The 27,121-nt window shown below is 41.5% G+C and overlaps 1 protein-coding gene across 1 annotated transcript in view; it reads right to left on the bottom strand.

Annotated features, from left to right (window-relative positions):
• Positions 1 to 26,174, bottom strand: part of GALNT2 (polypeptide N-acetylgalactosaminyltransferase 2) — a 102,509-nt gene extending 76,335 nt beyond the window's left edge. Inside the window, exon 1 of the mRNA XM_068154081.1 lies at positions 26,002 to 26,174. Within this exon, the coding sequence (XP_068010182.1) occupies positions 26,002 to 26,127 (126 nt within the window). The 5' untranslated portion in view covers positions 26,128 to 26,174. The remainder of the gene's footprint in view (positions 1 to 26,001) is intronic.
• Between the last annotated feature and the right edge of the window lie 947 nt (positions 26,175 to 27,121).

Consider the following 27,121-nt stretch of genomic DNA (forward strand, 5'->3'; position numbering starts at 1 on the left):
TTCCATCACTTGGAGTTCAGTTAGTCAATATGTACCTGGCAGAAAAGGATCTGTAGCAGTAAAGTTTCTCTGGAGTTTCAAGGGTGGTGGTAGAAGATATAGGAAAGGTTTACCTAGTGTTCTGGGATGACAGGAGACTGAGATTAACAACTTCTAGGAGCTAAGACTGTTACACACCCACTCAATTACTGAAACTATGCTCTAGATCACTCTTACTGAAATTAAAATCCACTTGCTCTGGCCCAACCCTTTGCTATTCTGCCCTTCATCAAAAGAAGCACAGAAGAGATTGGCAGATGTAAAAAGAACTGCTGTACTGAAATATGTGCCAAATAAATATCATTTCAAGGCACCTAATTCTACCACTTACTGTAGTTCAGGGCAGCCAATTACACTGCAATTCAGATTGCTTTCATTTTTGCTTAGTCTCCAAGTGATATTTTTATGTTTTAAAATACAGGCTGGAAGAACATAACTATAACAGGAATTTGTGCTTTCTGAAGCAAGTTTTTGTCAGCAAAAATCTAAAGGACTATAATTAGCAAACATTTAATTATCCCTGACATACAAGAAATGAAGATGCCATCAAGAATGATTAGAAAAATCGCAACTTCAAGTTGAGTAGCTTAATGCTAGCAGTACCTTACAGAAATCTGAGAGCTCTAATTCCATAGAAATTAGCACAACAGTTTAGACTTTCTCATCAAATAAAAAAGGCAATACTTGTCTCCATGTAAATTTGTGAGGCTTATACTCAAGTATGTCCTGATGGTTGATGAAAGAACATACACATGCAGCAAAGCCACCACAGACACAAGGAAGGCCTACACTGAGACAATTTGCTAGTTACTGAGTTTGTGTCCTTCTTATTTAACCCCAGAAGCAATTTTCTCTTCAACAAACCGAGCAGTTTAGATTAACTGAACATAGATGAGTTCAAAACAGATTCCAAATTCTCAACTATACCCTTTAATCCTGGCCAGGAACCAAATAAAACACATTTCCTGGGTCTTCAATAAATTTATGTCATGCAATTGCAGTGATATAAATGCAGACAGGTTTCCAGTATGGTCAATATTAAGCTCTGGATTTGAATCCCTATATTGTCACAGCAAAGAAGCAATATTTAAGCCTAACCAGCAATACTGCTGAAGCACCACATTTTTGCTGACTACTCTGGCAGCTCCTGGCTACCTGGATCACATTTAAACTTTAAAAGGAAACATGACGCATCTGATCCTGTCAAGTACAAATTAGCATCACGATGGTTTTAAACTTCTTCAGCTTTCCCTGTCCTCAAGCTTTACCTATCTGGGACATTTGTGGATATTGTCTACTCATCTCTGCTTTAGCAAAGCTTTTGACACTTTCCTACAGCAATGTCCTGGAGAAACTGGCTGCTCAGACCTTGGATGGGATGTACTCCTCACTAGATGAAAAAATTGGGTGTATGGCCAGGTTGAAAGGATTGCAGTTAGCACCAAGAGGTGTTCTGCAGGGCTCAGTACTGAGGCCAGTTTTCTCTGGTATCACAGAATGGTAGCAGTTGAAAAGTACCTCTGCATTGAGTCCAAACCCCCTGCCAAATCCTACCTAGGGGAGGCCACTCAGGAAAACATTCCGGTGGGTTTTAAAAATCTTTAGAGAAGGAGACTCCACAACCTCTCTGGGTAGCCTGCTCCAGTAGTCTGTCACCCCCACACTAAAGAAGTTTTTCCTCATGTTAAGGTGGAACTTCCCATTGTCCAGTCTGTGTCCATTGCCTCTTGTTCTATCACAGAGCGCCACTGGAAAGAGACTGGCCCCTTCTTCTTAACACCCACCATTCAGATATTTGTAAACATTAATAATACCTCCTCTCACTCTTCTACAGAACAGCCCCAGGACCCTCTGCCTTTCCTTACAAGACAGATGTTCCAGACCCTCAACCATCCTCATAGCCCTCTGTTCAACCTTCTAGTGTTTCCCTATCCCTCTTGAACTGGGGAGCCCAGAACAGGACACAATACCCAGATATGCTCTCAAGAGCACAGAGCAGAGAAGGAGAATGTTCCTCAACCTGTTGGACACACTCTTAATGTACCCCAGGGTACTATTGGCCTTCTTGACCACCAGGGCTCGTTGTTGTCTCATGGACAACTTAATGTCCACCAGGACTCCAAGATCCTTCTCCATGGAGCTGCTTTCCCACAGGCCAACCCCTTATCTGTGCTGGTGCATGGTGTTATTCATCCCCACATGCAGGACTCTATGCTTACCTTAGCTGAACTTCATTAGGTTCCCCTTTGCCCAGCCCTCCAGTCTGTCCAGATACTGCAGAAGGGCTGCACAGCCTCCTGGTGTGTCAGATGATCCCTCCCAGTTTCATACCATCAGCCAGCTTGCTGAGGGTACCCTCAATCCCTTCATCCAGGTGACCAATGAAGATATTGAGCAAGACTGGAACCAGTAATTGGTAATATCTGCACCGTTATCAATATATTTTTACCAAAAATATGGGCAATGAGATAGAGGGCACCCTCAGCAGGTTTGCAGGTGACTTATTAGGATTGCAAGTTAGATAGGTGTGTTTATCTGCTTGAGGACAGGAAAGCTGTACAGAGGGATCTGGACAGGCTGGATTGATGGGCCAAGGCCAATGGTATAAGGTTCAACAAGGTTAAGCGCTGGGTGCTACACTTGGGTCACAACAACCCTGTGCAACACTGCAGGCTTGGTAAAGAGTGGCTGGAAAGCTGATCAGCAAAAAATGACCTGGGGGTGCTGGCTGACAGCCATGTGAACATGAGCCAGTGGTGTACTCAAGGTGGCCACAGTATCCTGGCCTGTATCAGGAATAGTGTGGCCAACAGATTCATGCACCTGTACTTGGCACTGGTGAGACCACACCTCAAATACTGTGTTCAGTTCTGGAGCCCTCACTACAGGAAGGACATTGAGATGCTGGGGTGTGTCCATAGATGGGCAATGAAGCTGGTGAAGGGTCTGGAGAACAAGTCATATGAGGAGAGGCTGAGGGAACTGGGTTTGTTTAGTCTGGAGAAAATGAGGCTGAGGGGAGACCATATTGCTCTCTACAAATCTTTGAAAGTGAGGTAGTAGTAAGAAAGTAGTGATGTAGGGCTCAGTGTCTGTTCCCAAGTAACTTGTGATAGTACAAGAGGAAAAGGCTTCAAGTTGTACCAGCAAAGGTTTAAATTAGATATTAGTGAAAATTTCTTTACTGCAAGAATGGTCAAGCATGGGAGCAGACTGCCCTGGAAATGTTAAAAAATGTGTAGACATGACACTTCAGGACATGGTGGTCAGTTGATGGTTGGACTTGATGATCTTAGACATCTTTTCCAACCTTCATTTCTGTAAGATGTGCCAGGTTAGTTTTAGATTAGCTATTATGAAAAAAAAAAATTGTTGCCAAAAGATTTTTTTTAAGCATTGTGACAGGCTGCCCAAAGAAGTGGTGGAGTCACCATCCCTGAAGTAGTTAGAAGCCATGAAATGTGCACCTTGGGTTAGTTAGGTTAGCAGTTGGGCTTGATGACCTTACAAGGTCTTTTCCAACCTAAACAATTCAGTGATTCTATAAACTAAGCATTCAGTAAGCAGATTACAGCTGTTTGAAAACATTACCAGTGAAGGAAGAAATGTGGCTCACACCAGTAATTTAGTATGCCAAAAGGGTACCTCTTGGTGCAAGTTCACCTTTTGTCTACGCTTGGAGTTTTATAGCAATTAATGCACAGCTCAAGCATACCCAAAGCACCCCCCTCCTGGTGAAACCTAGTGGAAGCCCTAGCCCAGAACTCTACCTGTAGCTCCCTATTTTCAACAAAGATGCAAAATCCTCCACAACAGTTTGTTCTCTGTGAAAGCATAGTGCACTTCAAGGACTGACAACTCCCCTGTCAAGAGAAATGCAAAGCGGATGTGAACAACAAACTGCCTCTGTTCGCTACACAGATCAGAGATGCAGGCAACCAACTTGTATCAGTACTACAACACAGCAGTATCAAAATTCATTCTTAAGTCTTACACTTGTCCTACTTTATAGTAGATTGTCAGTGTTGGGGGAGAAAAGGGTGTTGCAAAAACCTAGGTTTTTTTCCTCAAATTATCCCCTCTGTGCCTGCAGCAAACATTCCAGCAAATATTTCAGAAGCAAGCTGAGGTGAAGTTTTAGAAGTGAATAAACATATAGGCTTATTTACATTTCCTAAAAAGTGATGATAAAGAACAGGTGTTTGGTCTATCCACTGTCACTTTAAAGGCACAAGATCAGAAATAACATGCTTATGTTCATTCTGTGATCTACCTTCTTTTTGCTAAGACCCATCTGCTCCTTTAGCTCTGCAGTGCCCACTCCCTGCACTCTGCCAACTCATTTCTCCTAAAGCAGAGCAACTATTCCTACTGTGTCACACTGATGATATCCCTTTGGTACACACTCTTTCATACCAGAACAAGAGGACACAGTCTCAGGCTGCGCCAGGGGAGGTTTAGATTGAATGTTAGGAAGAAGTTCTATACAGAGAGAGTGATTGCCCATTGGAATGGGCTGCCCGAGGAGGTGGTGGAGTCACCATCATTGGAGGTGTTCAGGAAGAGACTTGATGGGGTGCTTGGTGCCATGGTTTAGTTGTTTAGGTGGGTTGGACACGATGATCTTGAAGGTCTCTTCCAACCTGGTTTATTATTACTATTATATTTCCTTCTGCACTTCAACTCTAACTGGATTTTCTTAGCTTCTTTCCTTCTCTTCCCCAACTCTTTCCTCCTCTGCTTTCTGGTTTGCAGAACAGCTAGGTCTAGAAAAGTCTCTTTCACTAGCCCAGTAATACTGCCCACTAAAATATCTCTTCTTGCTTAGTAAGTATTGATACACAGTAATTGAGATCACATAAACCTATTAATGTTAATAAGCTGATTAAAAGAGAATGCCTGCAAAGGCCCAGAGCAGCTGAGCTAGACTGCTTTTAGTTAGATTGACAGTCACAAGGTAAACAGAAAATTGTTTCCTCATCACTATTGCTGTGCTTCCAAACAACGTGTTGCCTTACCAGAATTTGTAGACTAAAGTAAAGTGCACTGGCTCAGAATTCTTTGGAAACCACTTAAGTGTAACATTCTGTAAGGCAACCAAACTTTAACAGCAGCAAGGTAGAAGTATGGCCATTTAATGCATTCTCTCACTACTGTCTAACAACCCGGTTACTACACCACAGGCCTCATGCAGGCTTACTGGACCTCTAGCAAGACTAGTAACGTTGATACCAATGGTGCTAGCCTGTGCACTTATTTCTTCAAATGTAAGAGTGTACACAAACATTTAGGACTTTCCACACAGATACTGTTCGGATTACCACTGCGGTTTCATTCAGCAAACTACATCTTTTCAAGATGTGCTCATACCATCTGCAATAAAAATGTACAAAGCTGTCAGAGATCTGTGGTCACAATATTAATAATACAGAAGTCCCTTACCCCCAAAGTTCCTATGTTCAAGACAATGTTGCACATTTTAATACACTGTAAATGCACATATGTGTATGGACTACTCTCTTGCCTCCTATGCTTCCATATTTCTCAGTTATGTCATGAGTTTCACAGTACATTAGAGGTTGGAAGGTACCTCCAGAGATCATCAGGTCCAACTCCTGTCAAAGCAGGATCACCTAGGGTAGTCTGCACAGGAATGCATCCAGAGGAGACTCTACCACCTCTCTAGGCAGCCCATTCCAGTGATCTGTCACCCTCACTGTAAAGAAATTTCTCCTCATGTTGAGGTGAAATCTTCTATGTTCAAGCTTGAACCCATTGTTTCTTATTATTGCACACCACTGAAAAGAGACTGTCCTCCTCCACTTGACTCCCACCCTTCAGATATTTATATACATTGATCAGATCCCCTCTCAATCTTCTCAAGACTAAACAGTCACAGGTCTTTCAGTTTCTCTTCATAGGGGAGGTGCTCAAGTCCCCTAATCATCCTTGTGGCTCTCCAGCAGGTCCCTGTCTCTCTTGATCTGGGAAACCCAAAACAACTGAGTTTTATAGTACTCCCACAGGGCAAAAGGAAGGGAGAAGCTTAGAAGAGTTGGGATCCTGGGAAGAAGGGAAAGGTGGGGAAAAGTGGTTTTAGTTTTTATTACAAATTTCTCACTATCCTACCCTATTATTAATTGGCCATAAAATAATTTCCTTGAGTGTTTTGTCACTGACAGTAATTGTTGAATGATCTTAACACAAGCTGTCCAGTCAAAGAAGGGAAGTGATAGAGCAGCTTGAGAGGCAACTTGTGGCCAGCCAAGGTTAACGCACCACACTAAGCACATGTGAATTAAGAGTTGTGGTCACTTGCTTGACTTGAAAGTAATAGCCCTCAAACATCCTTGTTGCTTCCAGAACTGCCTTTGTACTATGCATTGTTAAGTATTTTTTCTACAACACTCCTACGCAAATGCTGCCATTAATCATGGACTAGAGTTTTGTCTTCCTGGCAGTGTAAGCCACATCTCAAAACCCAGCTTAATGTGGTGGAGAAGAGCAAAACCCACTCACCTCAGAAAGCCAAGGCTGACAGTACTCAGTCATTCATAAGCAGGAAGAGCAGGTCTCATCTCCATTGCAACACAGACCCACTGGTTCTATTCCCAAGGTGTAGCTATGTCTGCTGCAGCAGTTCTGTGGGCTTGCACTCTGCTGTAGTCACAGATTCGCCCCTTAGTCCTTCTGTCAGCAAAATCTCACAGCCAAACTTGCAAGCAATAGCAATTATTCTGACTTATTTCCATCTACAACAGCCTCTCTCAATGGCATTCACTAGGACATTTGCAGGTATGAGGAAGAGGGAGTTCACCATCTATCTGTATTCCAGCACAGACATGAGAGTGGAAAATTGTCACATTGTTAGAGGAAGGATTTTCACAGCAAGTAGGAACTAAGAAAACAGCAGAATGCTTTTTCTAGGCTATGCTTAGTGCTGTACAATGCAGCAAAATCAAAGAAGAAAGGGCATTTGTATGTCTGGCTGTGAGGCTTTCCTCTTCACTACTTGCCTTTTTAGATTCAATGCAAAAGAGCTTCCAACATAATAAAAGAATCAGAGGACTGTTCATACGCTTGCTCTTTGGAGTCTAACCAGACAGACTAAAACATGAGATTCAAGATGCTACTGATCACAATGCATAACCTCAAAGAGGAGAGAAAATGGAAAACTAAATTGCTCAAGAAGAAAGTCTAAAAGTACAATGACTTTCTTCTTGAAATACCTTAATATCTTAAAGCAGCAGTTGACAGATCCAGTCCTTGAATTTTGAAGTTTACTACTTGAATTTAAGATAACAGAAATACTGTTTTGGTAATAAAAATATCTGCAACCCTGCAGCCTCTCCATTCCCCAAAGAAGAGAACTTCATAGAGGTTTGTGAAAGACACACTGAGAAAATGTATCTAGAGTCTAACACCAGAATTCCCTTTGAATTCAGTACCACCCCTCTTCAGACTCTTTTCTCTCCTTATGATCTGCCTCCTCCACAGGAAAAGCCACAGAGATTTATAGCTAAAAATGTGTTCAAAAAACTCATAAATCTATCTCAAATAAGAGAGAAAGGAGGTATGAGGAAATACTAGGGGCTGGATGTGGGCATTCATAAAGCTTCATTCAGACATATCCTATACTTAAAACCAGCTGCTCCTACCATCTGAAACAACACCACCGAGTAAAGAGAAATTTAAATAGAGCGAAAGCTCTCGGCCTCATAGCAATTGTGAGCAATTAATCAGCTCTTCCAAGCACATCCTCAAAAACATAACAAAAGTTAAAACTATCAAAAATGTTCATTTATTGAATGCATAAACACCAATACTGTGTTCAATAACAGAATTCCACTCCCCTCAGTACATCCACTTCCTAGGAAATTAAATTCTGAAATAGGGCAAGAAAAATCTGCTGTTTGGGTTTGTGGGGGGGTTTTGTTGTTGCTTTTGTTTTGGGAGGGTTTTTTTCCATTTTTCAATATAAAACTACCATGAAAGTTCATGCACAATTAGAAAGATGTTGTTTTGAAAACATTTTCTTCCTGAATGACTGCTTTTGGAATCTGTGGCAGCTTGACAGTCACTGTCTTGTTTCCCAAAACTTCAAGATCAGGACTATTCCACCAGCAGTCTGAAATTACCAGATGCACCTTCTGCGGAAGTGGACAGCTACTGAACTACACAACTAGTAATTACAGTGAAGGGGGGCACATTTAAAACCTGGCTCTAAACAAAAGAATTATGCTGGTTTATTTGCTTTCTGCACAAATGGAGACCTCTTATTCACCTATTTAACTGACAGGGGCCCACATGGTACTTTGTAAGACTTGTTTTCTGATCAGAAAACAAGCTACTTGAGAATATAGCAATAGGAAAGAAAGACTGCCTGAAACATCTGACTTTTCCACTGGAAACCCGCAGCAGGCTGACAAAAATCTTTAAGAGCAGTCATATGGTTAAAGGAAACAATGGCAGGCAAGAATTCTATGTATTGCTGTTCAAACAGAAAAAGCCACTGAAAGGATTGGTTATCCTGGGTTCACTGAAAGGAAGTACAAAGGTATAGCTTATAGTCAAAGATGTTAAAACAGTATTAAAAGCCAGAAGCCACTCTCAACTACTACCAAGTAATATTTTAACTTCTGAATTTGGCTATTTAGATTCAGATGTACAGCTTTAGCATCAGAGGCCAAATTTGAGGGGGTTTCTGAATTTCTACCTATACATCTGTGTTGATAATCTGCACCAATGGAACATATTTCTCTGCAGTTCACATACTGTACTTCTCATCAGTAGTTGCTGTGGACAAAGCTCAGATGTGAAAAGTGGAAGTGTTTTGTATGCCTCTCAGTAAATACAAGCTCCTGGGTTTGAAAACCAGTTTAAGTCAAGCAACTGAGAATGTCACAAAGGCAAGGCAAGCTTCAAAAAAAATACTGCAATACTGGATTATATCTGTTTTGTGGAATGAATATATTAGAATGAGAAGAACAAAGATGTTTGATTTTGTATGCAACTAGAATAAAGAAATAGCTACATCACCACTCTTCAAAAGCAAATTCCCAAGCCTTTGGAGTCATGCCATGCCACACAGATACTTCATGACTGCCACTAGAGCAGATTTCTTTGCAGAAAGAAAGCCCACAACGACAACAAATTCCAATTTGGCAGAAACTGATTTTCAAAATATCCTTGTGAAGACATCTGAAGTTAATCTTCAAAATCTTTGCTATGAATTCATATGAATTCAGGGAGCTGGGATTGTTTAGCCTGGAGAAGAGGAGGCTCAGGGGTGACCTCATTGCCCTCTACAACTACCTGAAGGGTGGTTGTAGCAAGGAAGGGGTAGGCCTCTTCTCCCAGGCAACCAGCACCAGAACAAGAGGACACAGTGTCAAGCTGCGCCAGGGGAGGTTTAGGCTCGAGGTGAGGAGGAAGTTCTTCACCGAGCGAGTCATTCATCATTGGAACGGGTTGCCCAGGGAGGTGGTTGAGTCATCGACCCTGGAGGCGTTCAAGGGGCGATTGGACATGGCACTTGGTGCCATGGTCTAGGCATGGGGTCTGTGTTGATAGGTTGGACTCGATGATCCTCGAGGTCCTTTCCAACCTAAGTGATACTGTGATACTGTGATTATCTTGGTTTGAAACATTAACTTGCCCAATGTAGTAAACCCATCCACCTTTCCACCACCCAAGATGCACTGAAGAAATGCTTTTTCATAAGATCTTTATATTCCTCAGGCTCTGGTTACCATCAGCACAGCACTTTGTCACACTTTCCCTCCAGCAGGAAAACAGCCTTGTTATTTTCCTTTGTTTCTGAACTTCCCTCTTTAACACTAATTTGATGATTCTCTAAGCAAGAGGGGGAAATTATTGGTTTTTAAGACAACGTTTTACATATTGCCTCTCCACAAAGCACTAGTCTGCCCTGGTGGTCAAACACCTCACTTAACAGCCAAAACCTCAATTTTCTTTTGAGTCAGTGCCTACATGTACAACTTGCATCAGAAAAAGCACTACTGTGAAATACAAATTCAGTATAATCCTACTGGTAGCCAAGTTCTTTAAAAACTGGAAGAACAAAACAGCATAACTTAGTAGGAAAACAGTATTTGTGCAGAGAGGAGCTGTGTGGCTACTTATCTGCAGCAGTCGAGTAGCAGCTGGAAGAGAGAAAGCAGAAAGATCAGAGGAACAACACACCATTACCAGATGCAAAGAAAGCCTGTCAGCACAGAAGGAGAACTCAGTGATTGTTAACAAACCAAATCAAAGCTCCCTCCTCAGGCAGAGCTGATTATGCACCTTGGTATAAGAATAAGCTAACACTCTGAATACAGATATGATTTTTTTTCAGCTTCATCTTGAAAATTGACATTCATTTTAATTTGTAAGTTTGACTGCCTCTCTACTACTTTCATACAATTCAAAGAAACCCTACTAAATTTTACTTTGGTTTCAAGCACTGGCTACACACCAAGATTTTTGTATTATGACAATCATATGCAGAAGATGCTTTTTAGGCTCTGTAGAAGAAAAACTTTGTTATAAAGAACAACTGCTTACTCAAGGACTTAGAGGAGCTACTTGCTGTCCCAAAAGTTATCACTTACTGTAAGTCTCAAGGCAGAGACTAATTGTGTATATGAAGACTTTGTTCTTATTAGTTAACACTACACATACTGAAAGGAAGAGGTGAGAAAAGGACTGTCAAATTTTAAATTCAGTATAGTTACACATTAATCATGACCATATGGTCATAGTATCATGCCATGAGACAGTTTGGTAACAGTGCATTCCTTTCTATAGATAAAAATGAAGTACAAATTACCTGTACAATTTGATTTCACTCTGCTTCATCAGTCCTTTATAGAGGAAGTTATTACAATGCCCTTATCTTTCTAACATTTCAACGTTTGTCTGGTTTGGAAAACAAGTTCAACTGCAGCTGCAGAGATCTTGAAAATACAGTGTTGGACATCAGCCTTATGTAGAAAAACCTGAAGGCTTCAAATCCCTATTGCTTCTGACAGTAAATGGTAATGCCTAAAGGAGAATCAGATACATTTGCCATCCTCAAAAAGAAACAAGGTCCAACATATTTAAGAAATCTTAAAGACTGTAAAAAGTAGAATGGCAAAAATATCCCAAGCAGTTGAAATGAGCTTTTATTTAGAAGACATACTTTCCACTTGCACTCAATGCAGACAGTTTATAAAGTAAAACAGTTTGCTTATATCGAATGATAAAAGTATTTGGAAAAATGATGCTTGCTATTTCTTGTTGCAGTAGTAGAAATCCCCATACCAATTTCTTTTACAGCAACACAAGACAGGTTTTGTTTTAAGTAACAAAGGTCGACAGAGAGGAATGCTGAACATGCACCACACTCAGGATTAGTGAATCTCCAAGAAGGCAGCTGCAAAACAAAACCTTTGCAAATGAGTGCTGTCTGAATATGTAGCATCTCTCAATGCCTACCATTGAAGTAGAGTTTGGAAACCACACTGTAAAATAGCAATCAAATTAAAATTTGTGGATAGGCAACCACAGGAAATTAAAGAAAAAAAAATGAACAAAATCAGTTGGAAATTTCACATCCCTTTCATAACAGCAGAGCGGCTCCCAAAACACCTTCCGATCAAGTCTGAAAAAAGCTGAAGTTGTGCAATATTGAGATACAATATTGACATTACTAGCACCAGTGTCACTTACTAGCAGGAGGGATGGCCCAAGAAGAACAGAAGACTGAAAAAAACAAGTTCAATGCCAATTGTTTTGCACCATAGGGATGCGGTAGGAGTCAAGGGCATCCCACGCCTGCCAGAAACTAACTCGTTATCTGCCAAAAGAATTCCCAGACATGAAGAAGCCAGTTCATTTTGGGTCTTAGACATGTATTCTATCTTTAAACATAACCTAAAGCCAGTATTTCACTGGCTGGAGTTAGTGATGATTACAGAGTAAACTGACTCTTCCCTCAGCAGATTTTCAGTACCATAGTTTTGTCACAGTTCAATCTCTAACTTCGCTTGCAGGTTCTCCCACCCAAGTGACTCTTTGCAGCTCTTTTTGAAGTGTGGTTTGAGGCTACACAAAATTCAGATTTTTATATAATGCCCTCACTTGAAAGAAACATACCCATCAACTGTACAATCCAAATTACCTGGCAGTCTAGGATCAAGCACCACAACTCTGTCATATTTTTTCTTATTTTGGTACATCCCTACATCTCAGATTTCACTTCTCACCATGCTTTATATCTACCAAAAAAGGACACTGTAGTATCACAAAGGATGTGGTTTCCATTTCTAGAAGGCTCCTTATCTGCTAATGCAAATCTGAAAGCAGCTGGCAGTCTACAAAAAGATCCAATTGGCATCATCAAAATCCAAACATGACTGAAAAGGAATCAGTTGAATCACCAAGGACTAAACGGTCAAGTAGAGGAATACAACAGCTCAAACTATAAACATGAAGAGAACAATTTGCCATTCATATTTGTTCTTAATGGGAATTAATTGGTTTTGTCTACAAGTAAACTTGATAAACAGGTATAGTGAACAGCTCAATCTTAAAACTGCCTTGTTATTCTTAGCAGAGACCACTTAATTGTTTTCTAAACCTCAAAGCTAAGTGAATTTATTAAGATAAAAGTACATATTGCTGTCATTAGTTCAAATGAACACCAAACAAAAATCATCTCCAGCATCCTGTAATCCTGTAAGATTTCATTCAGTTCAACGGTACTTAATTTTCCATGGGAAAACCAGGCAATATAGGCAGCATTTTGTATTAATGGTAAGATTAGTAAGCAACACATTTGCGTTCTCAGGATCTGTGATGACTGAGAGAGAAAGGAAGTAAAAGACTATGCTGCTTTAGCATACCTTTCTTTGCTTTTTGACCTACAGCTTATTTTTACATTGCTTCTTCCTTTTCTTGCACAGGATGCTTTGTTAGTGGCTGATGAAAATTACATACAACAGATATTTTGCCTTTTAAAACAAAGTAGAAGCCTACATCACTGTTTTTCCCTTTTCTTTTGCAGAATACAAGTAAAACGTGTTGGTGTGTGCCAGATAGTATCAAAATTGTTAGATTCCTGCAGCCCTTGTTCTTCCACAGAAACACTGTATTTGGGCATAAAACGGAAACAGCCAGTACCTAGTTTAAGTTACTTACTGAAACAGAAACATTAAGCTGTTTTTCATATTCTACCAGTATGCAATTATTTAAAGCTTAAATATTGGATCATACAAGTCCTAGTTAATGAAAATAATCAAGTGATGATCTAGCTTTCTCTTTAGAAGCTCCTGGTTAGATAGCAGATTTCCCAAGAAGTACTCACCATATATTCTTATTTCTGTGGCAGGAATACTGTCAAGTTAGCATCAGTGGCTTTTAGCTCTTGCAGGGAAAAGAACATTCAATTTATTTACACAGTATATTTTTTTCAACTAAGATACAAAGAGTGCAGCCACTAAAGATTCAAATACAAACCCAGGAGCACAGCAAGGAGACTGGGCAAATAGAACTAATACAACTACCGCTGTACACACAATTCTCTAAGGGTTAAGAGGACCATGTATGTTACATATCACTCCAGTTATAGGAGTGTACATAAGAACTAGAATTGTTCTTCCAGAAAGAACAGGCAGAATCAAATTAACAGTTGAAAAAACTGCATGGTGCTATGTGCAAGATAAGTTTCTGTGTTTACTTTTCCTAGTATAATCTGTGATTACTAATACCATGGTAGGGACTAATTACTCCCACTATAAAATGCTAAAAGCCATCTGCAATTTTACTAGACATGAGCCAGTAATTACCATTTTCTTCAACAGCAAACAAGAACACTCTTGGATAAAGTATTTATGGGATTCAAGTTCATGTGGACAAATTAAGACCACAAGTTTTGGCATGCTAGACCTCAAAGGAATAGTGGAAATACTGTGCTATCCAGCCATTCAAACAGTATAAACAGGACAATCCCCATCTTAACAGTAGTTCTATCCATGATAACAGCATTGCATTAACTGCCAAGCACTGCTGTTTACTGCAAAGCTGGCAAAGTCTTGCTTTCCTGGCAAAATCCAGGATTCAAACAAAGAAGAACACAATCATCTACTTGAGCAATGAACTATGGGCAAAAAATAGCATTCAAGCATGTGATAACCACCATAACTTCTAAAAGCAGAGGGAACCCAGTACTAGCATTTCCTATCATTTCACTGATACTTTTTCCAATGTTTATATAATGCCAAATAGCCATTCCAATACAGAGGGGAAAAAATACTACAAAACAGTCTTAAACTGATGAATCTGAAAAAGGCACATGAAAGCAAATGTGCTGTAATTCCAGCTGCTACAGCCTACTGCCAGTAAGAGCATGAAAACAGTCTAAATAAAAATATAATGCAGTTACCAGAAGAATAATTATACTTCCCAAAAAACTCTCCCATCGAGGACCCTTCCTCCTTGAACTGACAAAAGAGCCAGGTAAATAAATTCAGAGACAGGAAATTGCTATCTGCAAATGAGAGCTGATCATGAAAAGACAGGAAAAGGAACAAGAAAACCTTTTTAATTATTGTGATAAAGTGCTTATGTGAAAGTACCTTTTCCAGGCTGACCATTTAACGTTCCCACTCTATCACCTCCCTCCAGGAAAAAGAGCACATTAATCTACAGAAGGTGAAAGCAGACAAATTTCTTCAACTCACTTGCTGCACGCATGCAAAGCTCACGCTTCCAGGCAAAATGAAGAAAGTCAGATTTGTTCAAATATTGTACAAGAAACAGCAGCCAAGTATCAGGATCTACAAAAGGGCCACTGTCCTTAGTTAAAAAAAACCACACACAAAAAAACCCCAACCAAAACAACCCACACAGACATTCTGCCAAAACCAGCTTTACCTCTACCTTCACTCCCTCACTTCTACAATAAAATAGCATCTCTGCCTACAAAACTGCCTTACCTAGAAATAATGTTAGAAAAAAAACATGAAACACACACCCCCAAAACCAAACCAAACCAACAACAACACACCCAAAAAAACCAAACCCAAAACAATAACAAAACCCCACCAACAATAAACCACCAGGTACCACGATGTTTTGGCAAAGTGTTATGACAATATAAGAAGAAAGCAACCCAGTCGTATGGCTAAGGGGAATTAGGGACAAACTCAAAATAAGATGGCATATAACCATCAAGCAGTAAAAACAGCCAAGCAAACTTCAGACACTTATTAGCTGGTTTTCATACATAAACAAGTGGATTATTATAACAGAAATTAGCATCTTAAGTAGAGGGTTTCTCCTTAAGTTCTACTAGTGCCTAGACCTTTTTAAAAAAGGATAACATCTTGGAAGCCTTATGTATATACCCCCCAATAACACCCAACAAACATCTTGTTTTCATCACAACTGGTGCACTAAAACCCAGTTTTTCCTTGCATAGTCTTAGAAGTCATCACAAGACTTTACCAAATCACTCATGCAGCAGCTCCTTAAAAACAAATAAATCTTCAAAGCAATTTTACAATTGAAAAGCAATCAGTTCAGGCATTGTAAAGTATTCAAAGGAGGTAACATACAAAGTACTCCTTTACCCCGAGACATCAAACATCTCTAAAGTGCCTATTCCTTTTTTCTTTTTTTGTAAATACACTTTTGGGAACACCAAAAAACATTATTACAGGATACATAACATTAATCAAGTAGAAGAATTTTCTTGCATACTTATTCAGATCTGTCACTGGAAATTTTTCCTCAGCAGCTGGGACAACATCATGAGATGACTGCCATAATCAGAGTAAATATGAACAAATGCTATGATATTTCCAAACTGTTGCCTGCCTCTGAGCTGTATCTGCTCTTGGAAATAAAGATTATAATATCACAATTCCAAGCAGAATTGAACATTCCTGGAGGCTTCAAAACTGGTCAACATGAACCACACTAAGATTAGATACTAAATGTGATTCACTGCATAGCTTAAGTACTATATCAGATCCAGATCTACATTCTAGTAAGCTTAGCAGCATGAGGTCCCATCACACTTCAATGCTAAAGACTAAAATGCTTGATCTACCTTTTCCATACAATGTGTAACTTGAAACTTTATAATTTCTTAAAACCTATTCAGTTACTGAGGTCTAACCTATAAAAGCAAATCACTTAATATAGTTTGTTGAGATACACGCACATAGAACAGTTTGGTTTTGAGTGAAAGACTACATCAAGAGAGAACCACATTAGAATTTCTACCATAGAACTACAGATGACTTCTACAAACAGATGTTTAAATCCTAGTAGGAAAATGACCCTTAAGCTCATGGTGTAGGAAAAAACCTTAATACCATTCAATCTTTTGCACAGTAGAACCAGAACTCTAGACAGCACTGCAATGCTAACAGCCAAAAGCGTCCTGAACAAGAAGTGGTGGTATCTTTTCACTAGTTTCCAGTCCTATCTCACAGTACATAAAACAGCCAAGTTCATAAAGACAAACTCATAACTGCTTTGGCACATCATTAAAGACAGGCATAATCACAGCCAAATTCGAAACAAATTTGCAACCATTAAGGAATACTACTGACCAAAAAAGTCACTTTCCAAGATCATACACGTGTATAAACCCAAGTTTTGCCAATTTTCTGGCTCTTGTGATTGCAAGCATGGATGGAAGAGAATATTAAATGACTGCAGACTGATTTTACAATCTTTATTTTCTGTTGTTCCCAGGAAATAAGAAATGTTTTTCCTGGAACACCACTGTGATTTGCAATAGTTATCTCAGTAGGTAACTGAAACAGATTTTTAAACAAATAGGTTAAAGTGAATATCAAGATCAAGCTCTTGCTGATTTTTGCTGGAGAATATTCAGAGTAACTGAACAATTGCACCTTAATGAGGTATACTGCAGTCTTAGCACAAGTCTGACTGTCACTGCAGACAAGTCCTTCAACTTTTTTTTTCTCTTCTCTTTTCTGACTGGTATGGTTTGTCCTAATGTATTTCTAAGTCTTGGGATACCTCAAGGGTATTTCAACAATCTTCCACTCAGTTCTATCTTCCCACTAAGAACCTACCAAGCTAAACAACTTTTGCACTTATGTTTCTACAGAGAGATTTAAAAACAAATAAAGAAAAAGTTTCCTCAAAAAATGTTTAGGCACAATTGCTTTTGTTTTGGGTGATGGATGGTCAAATATGCTAACCAGGAAGACAGGTGCATGCCCCTGTGTGGACATGCCCACAGCCATAACAAGAACTTATTACACTACCTGGACAACATACACAAGCCTACATTTCCAACACACTCCAGCAGATATATACTGTGATTCACATGCCTCCACATTTTTAGTAGATCTGCCTGCCACAGTATATATATAGACTGATATTTTTATTGACAATTCTTAAACCAACAGGTCAGCTGGTATAAATTTATTCTAGTCAGTGAAACTCATTTCAACTGTGCTGATTACTTCCAAGGTGGCTAAACATTTGGAACTTCACATAAGGAAAAAACATTTCCTTCTTATTGAGCCAACTGGGGTGAAAAAAAAAGTGCTGATAGTGATTTGCACAGGCTCCATTGGAAGGGTATCAAATGAACAAGTTACAAAGACAGCTTTAACATGCAAGTTGATACACACCAAGGGGCAGGGATGTGGGGGAACAAAACACCCCAAACAAACACAACAAAAAAAGGCCTGCCTGGAGCTTTAAAACACAGCCTATTCCAACAGGGAATGTATCAATCACAGTTTATAGAAAGAAAACTGATACTGATTTTTTTTCTGCTTTCTTGTTCATTCATGACTGGCACAGGACACAGAGTATAGGAGCGCTTCATTCATAGTAAAATTTGGCAAATGACCACTTAAAGAACAACAAGTAGGGATCTACTCTTTATGCATCAGCAAAATACAGGCCTCATGAAATAATTCTTTTTCCCCAACAACGGAGGAAAAAAAAAATCCACCACACATCCAAATATCTTAACTTTCACTTCCAAGGAAGGGTCTACCATATGAAGCTTTCTGTGAAAGAACCTTACTGACCCAGTGGTAACATGAGATGGTTCCATTTCTAGTGTTGTCTGGAGTATCTTATGCTATGCCTTTAAATCTCCAAATACATTAAATGAACATTTTCATGTTTCCCCCCCCAACTATCTTCCCTCCACAGTCCATCCCTTGTTTCTTTGAATGCTTAGAAGGAAAATAGGAACTGAAGACAAGCACCTATTAATTTCAAAACATAGTATCATAGTATCAGTCAGGGTTGGAAGGGGCCACAAGGATCATCTAGTTCCAACCCCACTGCCATGGACAGGGACACCCCACACTAGATCAGGCTGGCCAGAGCCACATCCAGCCTGGTATTAAACACCTCCAGGGACAGGGCCTCAACCACCTCCCTGGACAACCCATTCCAGGGTTTCACCACTCTCATGGTGAAGAACCTCCTCCTCACATCTAGCCTGAATCTCCCTACCTCCAGCTTCATTCCATTCCCCTTAGTCCCATCACTACCTGAGATCCTGAGAAGTCCTTCCCCAGCCTTCCTGTAGGCCCCCTTCAGATGCCGGAAGGCTACACCTCGGAGCCTTCTCTTCTGCAGACTGAACAGCCCCAACTCCTTCAGTCTGTCCTCATAGGAGAGGTGCTCCAGCCCTCTGATCATCCTCGTGGCCCTTCTCTGGACACCTTCCAGCACCTCCACATCCCTCTTGTAATAGGGGCTCCAGAACTGGATGCAATACTCCAGGTGGGGCCTCACCAGAGCTGAGTAGAGGGGGAAAATCACCTCCCTTGACCTGCTGGCCACACTTCTCCTGATGCAGCCCAGGATCTGATTGGCTTTGCGGGCTGCAAGTGCACACTGAGAGCTCATGTTGAGCTTCTCATCCACCAGCACCCCCAAGTCTCTCTCCTCAGGGCTGCTTTCCAGCCAGTCACTGCCCAGCCTGTATTTGTGCCTGGGATTGCCTTGACCCAGATGCAGGACCCTGCCCTTGGTCTTGTTGAACTTCACGAGGTTGGCTTGTGCCCACCTCTCCAGCCTGTCATACTGTATGAAAGAGTGTACCCAGGTTTTAAAATTCATACAGCTTAAGATAACACCACTTTGCATTACATGATGGCAATAAAACAACCTACTTAGCGTTTTCTTCTCTGACACCCACACTGATACTCCATTTCCACACTATGCATACACTGATGCATTTGGGCAATGACATTCAGCCATATATTCCTTACCAAAAGAAAAAAAAAGCAAATGTCTCTGTGCTTCCTGCAGATTCATTATTAGCATTCAAACGTATTGCCAACACATGGCATTGCCCACATATTAGCAATGCACAGCTCCTCCACTAAGTCCTATCAAAATGACATTTAGTAAAAATTATCAGGGAATTTTTGTACAAAAAATTGTTTGTACAACACCTGGCTGTACACTGATTTGTACCACTATAGCTGCCAAGAGTAGGCTACTGAAATATTTCAGTCAACCAAATCGGCTTAAATACAAATTTAAAATGTGCATCGACTTCATGCAGCAGCACCTGAGCTTCACAGGACCAACAGTGTCCTAAAATCTTAAGTAAAATCTATTTGAAAGGAAAAGAACTGTACATTGAATTATTGCTAAATTACATGTAGTTATCAAAAAGCCAACAAACCCCATTTTCTAGGTTGCCTGCTGGAATGCTTTTCAAGCAATTTCTAAACAAGCAACAAGGGCTACTGTCTTGCATACCCAGTACCAATATAAAGATCTCTCTTCTATTCAGTAGCAGAGTATCACTGTGAGTGGCATTGTGAGACACAATATCACATCTCTCCTCCGATCAACAATCTTCTTAACAAAGCAGTTATACACAAGCACTTGGATACCACATAGCATTGTAAACCAATGAGAAAAGGACCACAGGAACAGGCACTCAAGAGAGGAAAAATAATCAGAATTTCTAAGGGGGAAAAAAGTTAAAGAAAAAAAAATAATTAGCACATAATTTTGAAGACCAAGATTGAAGTTTTCTAACATATTTAAACGGTTTACAAAAATACGTGACCGAATTGCCACAACTGTAACAATGTAAGTAAGATTAAGAAAAAAAAGACATGTATGACAAGTTTCAGAGGTTCACTTTTACATTCCAGGCAGAGGAGAACAGCTTTATTATGGAAGAGCCTGGGCTCTTCTTTCCCATTTGTTACAGAATCATGCAGAAGGGTGTCTATTAGCAGAAACTGTTCGCGGTTATGCAAAGGAACGTCCTTTCCTATCTCTTTGCACTTTCTAGGAGGTGAATGCTACAGAAGGACATGTGGTAATCTGACTGTTTTTAACCTTTAACATCCTCACTTGTCTAAAGACCAAGATCAGAAATCACATCCAATGTCACACCATATAAGGGACTGAAATCACATTTTAAAATGATGTGGCAAACTCAACTTAGTATTTAGCAATCAGAACAGTTCAAATCTTCATCAGATGAAACAACGATATTGGGGGAGTTATTTTTAACCTCCTTCCGAAAAAGCAGCTCTACTACACTTTGAGAGAAACTGTCAAAATTAGACTCTGCAGCTTCAGTCTCACTTCAATGAACCTAAAGTTAAAACACATTTCCTTTTTCCTCCAGCTTGACCCTTCAAAACAAACTTAGATACACTATATACATAGCGGATGTAGCACCCTTGTGTATGTCATTGTGTATAGCAGCTAAAAGAGCCTCATTTAACCATAACTGATATAGTTCAGGGGTTAAAAAAAATTAAAAGGATAAAAAAGAAAGGTTTGTACATGCTGAAGAGAGTCATTCTAAAGTTTTACTCTTGTAGATCAGTATCTTACAAGACCTTGCTTCTTTTTTCCCCTATTTTCCCCAAAGTGAATGAGTCACTTTTAATCAGCCATACACTCAAGGCAAAACATCACTTTTTACCTTTGGATACATTTCATCTCAGCTAGCTCCACAGCACACTCCCTATCAGAAGCCTGCTCCAAAACACAATAAAACTTTTAAAAAACTAAACAACAATACAACAACACAACAAAACCAGAATATGGGAAGGAAAAATAGCACTCTGTACACAGTAATAACCTGTTCTACAGGATAAGTCTGCCTCCTTGTGGCTCAACTATCTGTAAATTAGACCTCTCCAATTTGTTCCATTAAAGCCATTAAATTAAAAAAAAGCCAAAAGAGCAACAAGCTTCTAGCTCAGGGTGGTTTGGTTTTGCTGGAGTTTAGCTTTGTGTTTGAGGGGGTTCTCTGGGGAAAGGGGTAGTTGATGGAAAAACAGAGACACGTCTAAGATTTTTTCTCAGCCTAGAGAAGACTCCTGGAGGGTGGTGGAAAGGGAACTTTATAGCTGCCTTCCAGTACTGGAAGGGATCCTACCGGAAGGCTGGAGAGGGATTTTTCATAAGGGTGTCTAGTGATAGGATAAAGGGGAATGGTTTTAAGATGAGGGAGAATAGGTTTAGACTGGACCGTAGGAAGTTCTTCATTATAAAGGTGGTGAGACTCTGGCATAGGTTGCCCAAGGAGGCTGTGGATGCCTCCTCCCTGGGGGTGTTCAAGGCCAGACTAGATAAAGCTTTGAGCAGCCCAGTCCAGTTGAAAGGTGTCCCTATCCATGGCAAGGAGGTTGGAGTAATGACCTCTAACGCCCCTTCCAACCCAAGTCATTGTAGGATTCAGTTTTAAGAAACACTGACAGAAGTCACCCATTTCTCATTACTGCAAGAGTGCTTTTAGCCTCATCCTCTAGATAGCAAAGACAGAGTGGGAAAGGACAGAGGTCCAACTTAAAAGCAACTGATGTTCTTTACATCGCAATAAAAGCAAAAGCTTGCCAGCACACTGGCATGTAAATCTGTAAGGCTCCAACCCTTAGTTCAGCTGTGGTTTAACCTAGCAGCTCTCTCTTGATGACTTAGCTTTCAGTGGTAAAGCCCTTCTCTGCCCTACAGGTCATCTTCAGGGTACACCTAGGAAGATTTCACTCTTGGCAGCAGTGAAGCCTTCAGTGCTTTCAAATTTCTCTGCCCCACCTGAACAGCTCAATTGCATGGGGCTATTTTCTTGAAGTCTAGAAAAGTAAATTCTTCAGAAAACAGCCAGGGGTTTTGTCTGTTGGTTTTTTGTTTCCTGTCCAGTCATTCTGTTGTGCAATGTACAAATTCAAATCCACACTACTCTTAAGAGATCACATCATCAGGATGATTTTGGCTTAGGAGGGTATGAGTAGCTTTCTTAACAGCTTGTAAAAGCTGCTCCATTTTGTGCAAGTCTGAAACGTGGAGCACAAACCGCTTTTGCAATGGGTTAGGGAAGTTTCAGTCACCACTCCAAACACTTTTTAATATAAAGCACATTAAGTGAACATAAAAGTAGTCCACTTTTTTTTTTTTTTTCAGTCACAACTGTTGGGCTTGCAACTTGCTTTCTTCTGTGTCACAGTCTCGCTTTCAAGAGCTATTTCTCTAACCTTTAAACAAGTGAATCAGACTCACTCTCTTTCCAATCTACAAGCCAGTAATCCAGCAGCAAAAGGAGTCAACTGAACTCATGCCACTCTTAAGTTTACAGTCATTTTACTTAGAGATTAAATGGAGTGGAGAAGAAGAAGAAAAAAAGATGACATTTCTGCCCCCTCCAAGCACATCTTGAATGGAAGGTTTCAACTCTTCCCTTTTCTTTTTTTCTTTTCAAAAAGGAAAAGGTTGTCGCATCCTAAATTCCAGACCTCAAAGGCAAGACTTATTCCTTCTACAGTTTTTATGCCAAGGCCCAGAATGACAAACATTGTGAATTCCTAATTTATTTTTTAAATGTGCAAAGAATACTTTGTGTGCTTTAGACCCCAAATGGGGGTCTAAACAGACAACAGCACTGCACACAGGGCTGTGGATTCCACCACTTTTGCAAGGAGCCAACAACTTGGGCAAGGCTGTTCCACACAAACAGACAGAACCATCAGGAAGGTTGTAAATGAAGAATCAAAATAAGCAGAAGCTTACATTAACTCTGGCACTACTGTAACAAGAAAGGAAGGAAAAAAAAGGTAACAAAAAAAAAAAAACCAAACAACCCAAACCAAAATCAACATAAAACCTCCCTTTCTCTTACTCAAGTGCAATCGTGCTGGTAAAATACAAACACCTTCAACTCTGCTGAAGAGAAAGGGAATTGGTGGTGCTCCCCACATCACAGACTGGCTGCCATACCAAACAAGTTACATTTATCTGGGTAAGTTAAATGTATCTGGTCTGTGTACTGAAGGGGAAAAAAAGTCATTCTTGTGGGAAAAAGCATTCTGTTTGTATAACCAGATCTGTAATTACCATGCAAATTACTTACGCAAATGAAGAACTATCCCCTCCTGGCATTTGTAATTTTATAGACTGAACATGGCAGGGACTTCAATTTATTAAAAGTTATGTTCTTCTGTAAGCAACAGTTTCCATTATATTGAGAAAGTGGGCAAGTAATGAGGACTATATGAAGTCATACACACCAAGGAATTTACTACAGCAAGGTTTCTGCTCCTAAGTTTAAGACAGTTTGTGGTTTTGCTTTGTATCAGGATCCTACACTAAGTTAATAAGCCTTTTATTGAGATTCAAAAGCTATTACATTACACACATCTTCCTCTACTTACATTTGCTAACCAATGCTTAGGCCTAGGATTAAATTTTACACTTCACTGAGAGAAAATAGAATCCTAAATCACCAATCCACACATAATTGTTAATTTCCCCACGTGTTTCTTGTGTTCACAGCACCTACTTTCCTCCTTACCATAGCCTTAAACTTTTACATTTGTAAACCTAACACTGAACTTCAGATCAGGCCTATGAACCACCTCATTTTCTTTTAAATTATCTCTACTAAACCCTCCATATTACCCAGTCCAGTAAGGATACAATAAACAATACTACCAAAGCACATATCAGATTCTTAGATCTCTTAAAACCATAATATAAATGCCTACTAATATCAATAAAGATTAGGTACCAGAGACAGAAAGACTGGTTTCTTTTCTATTTTATTCTCACCTAGTCTTCTAGGTGACCTTGGGCAAATGATTATCCCCACACTGCAATTTCCCCAGTGGTAAAAATGAATTGAATAGAGATGCAAATCTGTCTGGAAACTCCAAATGAAACACACCATAAGAGTTAAAAATGTATTTCCCTATCTGGAAATGTACTTGCCTTGATAGATTTTCTTTATCCCATTATACATCAGTAGTGAAAGATTGCTTTTACTTTCTAAATACACTCTGGTGATTCTCCAAGAAAGGCTTTAGGCTACTGCCTTACTTTTTATCACATGCTTGATCTATTTCTGTTACTGTATCTACTTTGAAGGACCAAGAGCTTGTATTTAGCAATACACACTGTAATATATTATGTAAAAGTTGCTGTTGAACACATTTCTAAGCTAGAAGGAAAAAAATAAAGTGAGACACACCAGAACTAAAAGCCAATTATCAAAGCGCAGAAAGCTCATTCTCCAGACCCTTGCTCATGTAAGTAATCTTGTAATCATGCAAGTATTTGATTCCATGACTTGCCAGGGAAACCACTCATCAGCAGATTTTTCACCAGGAATACATCCACTGATTGACTGAACGGCATCAAAGTGACATAAAGCGATTCTTCTTCTAGTACACTGCTAGAGTTAAACACTACTTCTCATTTAACAGGAGACTGCCATTTATTATAGAAGGACTAATAAAACAAATAAATAAATAACTATGGTGCACTTCACTCACTTGCCCTCTTCCCACTTCTGGGTTTATTTGTTTTCTTAAAAACAATGAATTACAGGATGCATTTTCACCTTTCCTATTCCAGAATGTATGGATTAAATGACAGGTTCTATAAGCTCATGGATTTGCAACTCTTTGGAAGAAAAATGCCCTTTTTCTTTTTTTATAAATAAAGGCACTCACTCATAATTAATTTTTCTAAACAGAGTTAGTGGATAAAATTGGCACTTCCCACATCATGCCACAAAAGCCTATTTTGACTGACAGAAACATGAACCATGACGTACTTAACATCCAGCTTTCTCCCAGTCAGTGAATTACTACTAAGTTGATGGACAGAATAATGAAAAATTACTTGTGTACTGTCAGTAGATAATTGCTTAAATAGCAGTAACCGAGCCATTAAAAACAAACAAGCAAACAAAAACCCACAAATCCACAAGACCTTCTCCACCACTGGCATGACACGTGACAAATCTGGCTATATCGCAAAACTGATGAGAAAACGGTATCTTCTCAGGGGTAGTGCTAAGGAGAAACGAAATCACAGTGCATGCTGGAGAGAAAAGAGAGGGGGAAACGCATTTGCAGCTCGGATCCTCGCGTATTCTCTAGGTGGGAAAACGACCCCAAACGACTCCCGTGCGACTGGTGAAGGAAGGAGGGAGAAAGGAAGGAAGGAAAGGGCAAACGTTATATGCCGAGAGGGGAAGGGAGCGAAGCCGCGGCAGGGTCCCCCCGCCCCGGAGTGCAGCCCTGGCCCCCTCCCGCCTCCCGCCCCACTCTCCCCTCCCACACCAACTTCCCCTGGCCCAGGACGTGGCCGGCTGTAGTTGGATAGTAAGAGACGTGACGACGCTGAAACAGGTCTGAAGTCCACGAAGAAGCCATCTGCCTGCGGAAAACGAGCTAGGAAAGGGCGGGCAGGAGGCAGGATGGATGGGCTGGGGGGAAGGTGAAGCCCAGGGGAGTTTCACCAAGCCTGAAGCGAGAAGCCCCCACACCCCGCGGGAGGGAGGAAAAAGCCCCTGCCCCCGCCCTGAGGATCCGGCAGCGCCGTCTCTAACCCGGCCTGAGCCGCCCCGCCGCCGAGGAAGAGAGCGGGCGCACCTTCACCAACCACCCCGTGCAAGGCTCCGAGATGGGCTCTCACCTTCCTCCCGCTGCTGCTGCCGCCGCCGCCAGCCAGCGCGGCGCTGCCGCCCGAATACATGTAATAGGCGATGCCCAGCACCCAGAGGAAGGCGAAGCAGAGCAGCAGCCGAGATCTACGCCGCATCCTCCCTCCCGCGCCGCTGCCAGGCCACCAGGAAACGGCCAGCAGCAGCCACCGCCTCCACTCCTGCCGCCGCCGCGCAGGGTCAGGGGGCAGAGGGCGAATGCCCGCCCCCTGACCAATCCCGCTCCGTTCAGCCCCGCGGGGGGCGGAGCGGGGCGGGGCGGGCCTACCGGCGTCGCCATGGTTGCAGCACGCCGGGCCGCCATCCGCGCCACCGCCTCCTCCCTCATGGACCGGGGGCTCCGCGGCCCCGCGGCGGCCGGGCGCGGACCAGCACGACCCGACACCGCCCACTCCCCTGCAGCCGAGCCCCCAGCCCCGCCCTACAGTGGCTGCCGGGCTTCCCAGCAGTGGCCCGAGAGATGCGTGCTGTCGCCGATCCGTCAGCATGGAGCTGCGCGCCGGATCTCGATCGCTCCCTTACCCTGAGGCGGCGGGGTCGCCCTCCTGGCTGCGCCCTCCGCGGCTGCGCTGTCCCCGGGCGGGAGAGGAGAGCAGTCAGCCTGTGCCCGGAGCGGCGGCCGGTGGGTGCGGCGCCACGACGTGGACTCGGAGTCGCCTCATTCTAGGAGCCGCCTGACAGGCACGGTGAGCTCCGAGCCCCGGCCCGCCACCTCCCGACTCCCGCCGCCCTGGAGCCGAAAGCGGCGAAGTGTCTGTGGCCGAGCTCCCTTGTAGCGGTTTGCGGGCTCCCTGTAGAGCTGGGGCACGGGGAGCGCCGGGCCTCTGAGAGGAGAGGTGTTTGCAGCCCGCGGGGTTTGCTGGTGGCATCCTCGCACAGTGCAGTCTCCCAGCGCCACAGTACAGTACCTATACAATGTTGATCAATTCCTTTGGGTTGTCGAGCTTTCACCATATTGGCCGATTAGGTGGAGACTCCCAGGTCCACAGAAACGCCAGGCAAGCCACCACAAGTGAACAGCAGGGAATGGAGAGCACCCTTTGTGAAGGTGTTTTTGAAGTCACCTGAGGCAGGAAGTGAGGCAGGACTCCA

The sequence above is a fragment of the Melanerpes formicivorus genome, unplaced genomic scaffold, assembly GCF_026170545.1.
Source record: "Melanerpes formicivorus ecotype bairdi unplaced genomic scaffold, bMelFor1.0.p_v2 SCAF_2, whole genome shotgun sequence".
NCBI classification, from domain to species: domain Eukaryota; kingdom Metazoa; phylum Chordata; class Aves; order Piciformes; family Picidae; genus Melanerpes; species Melanerpes formicivorus.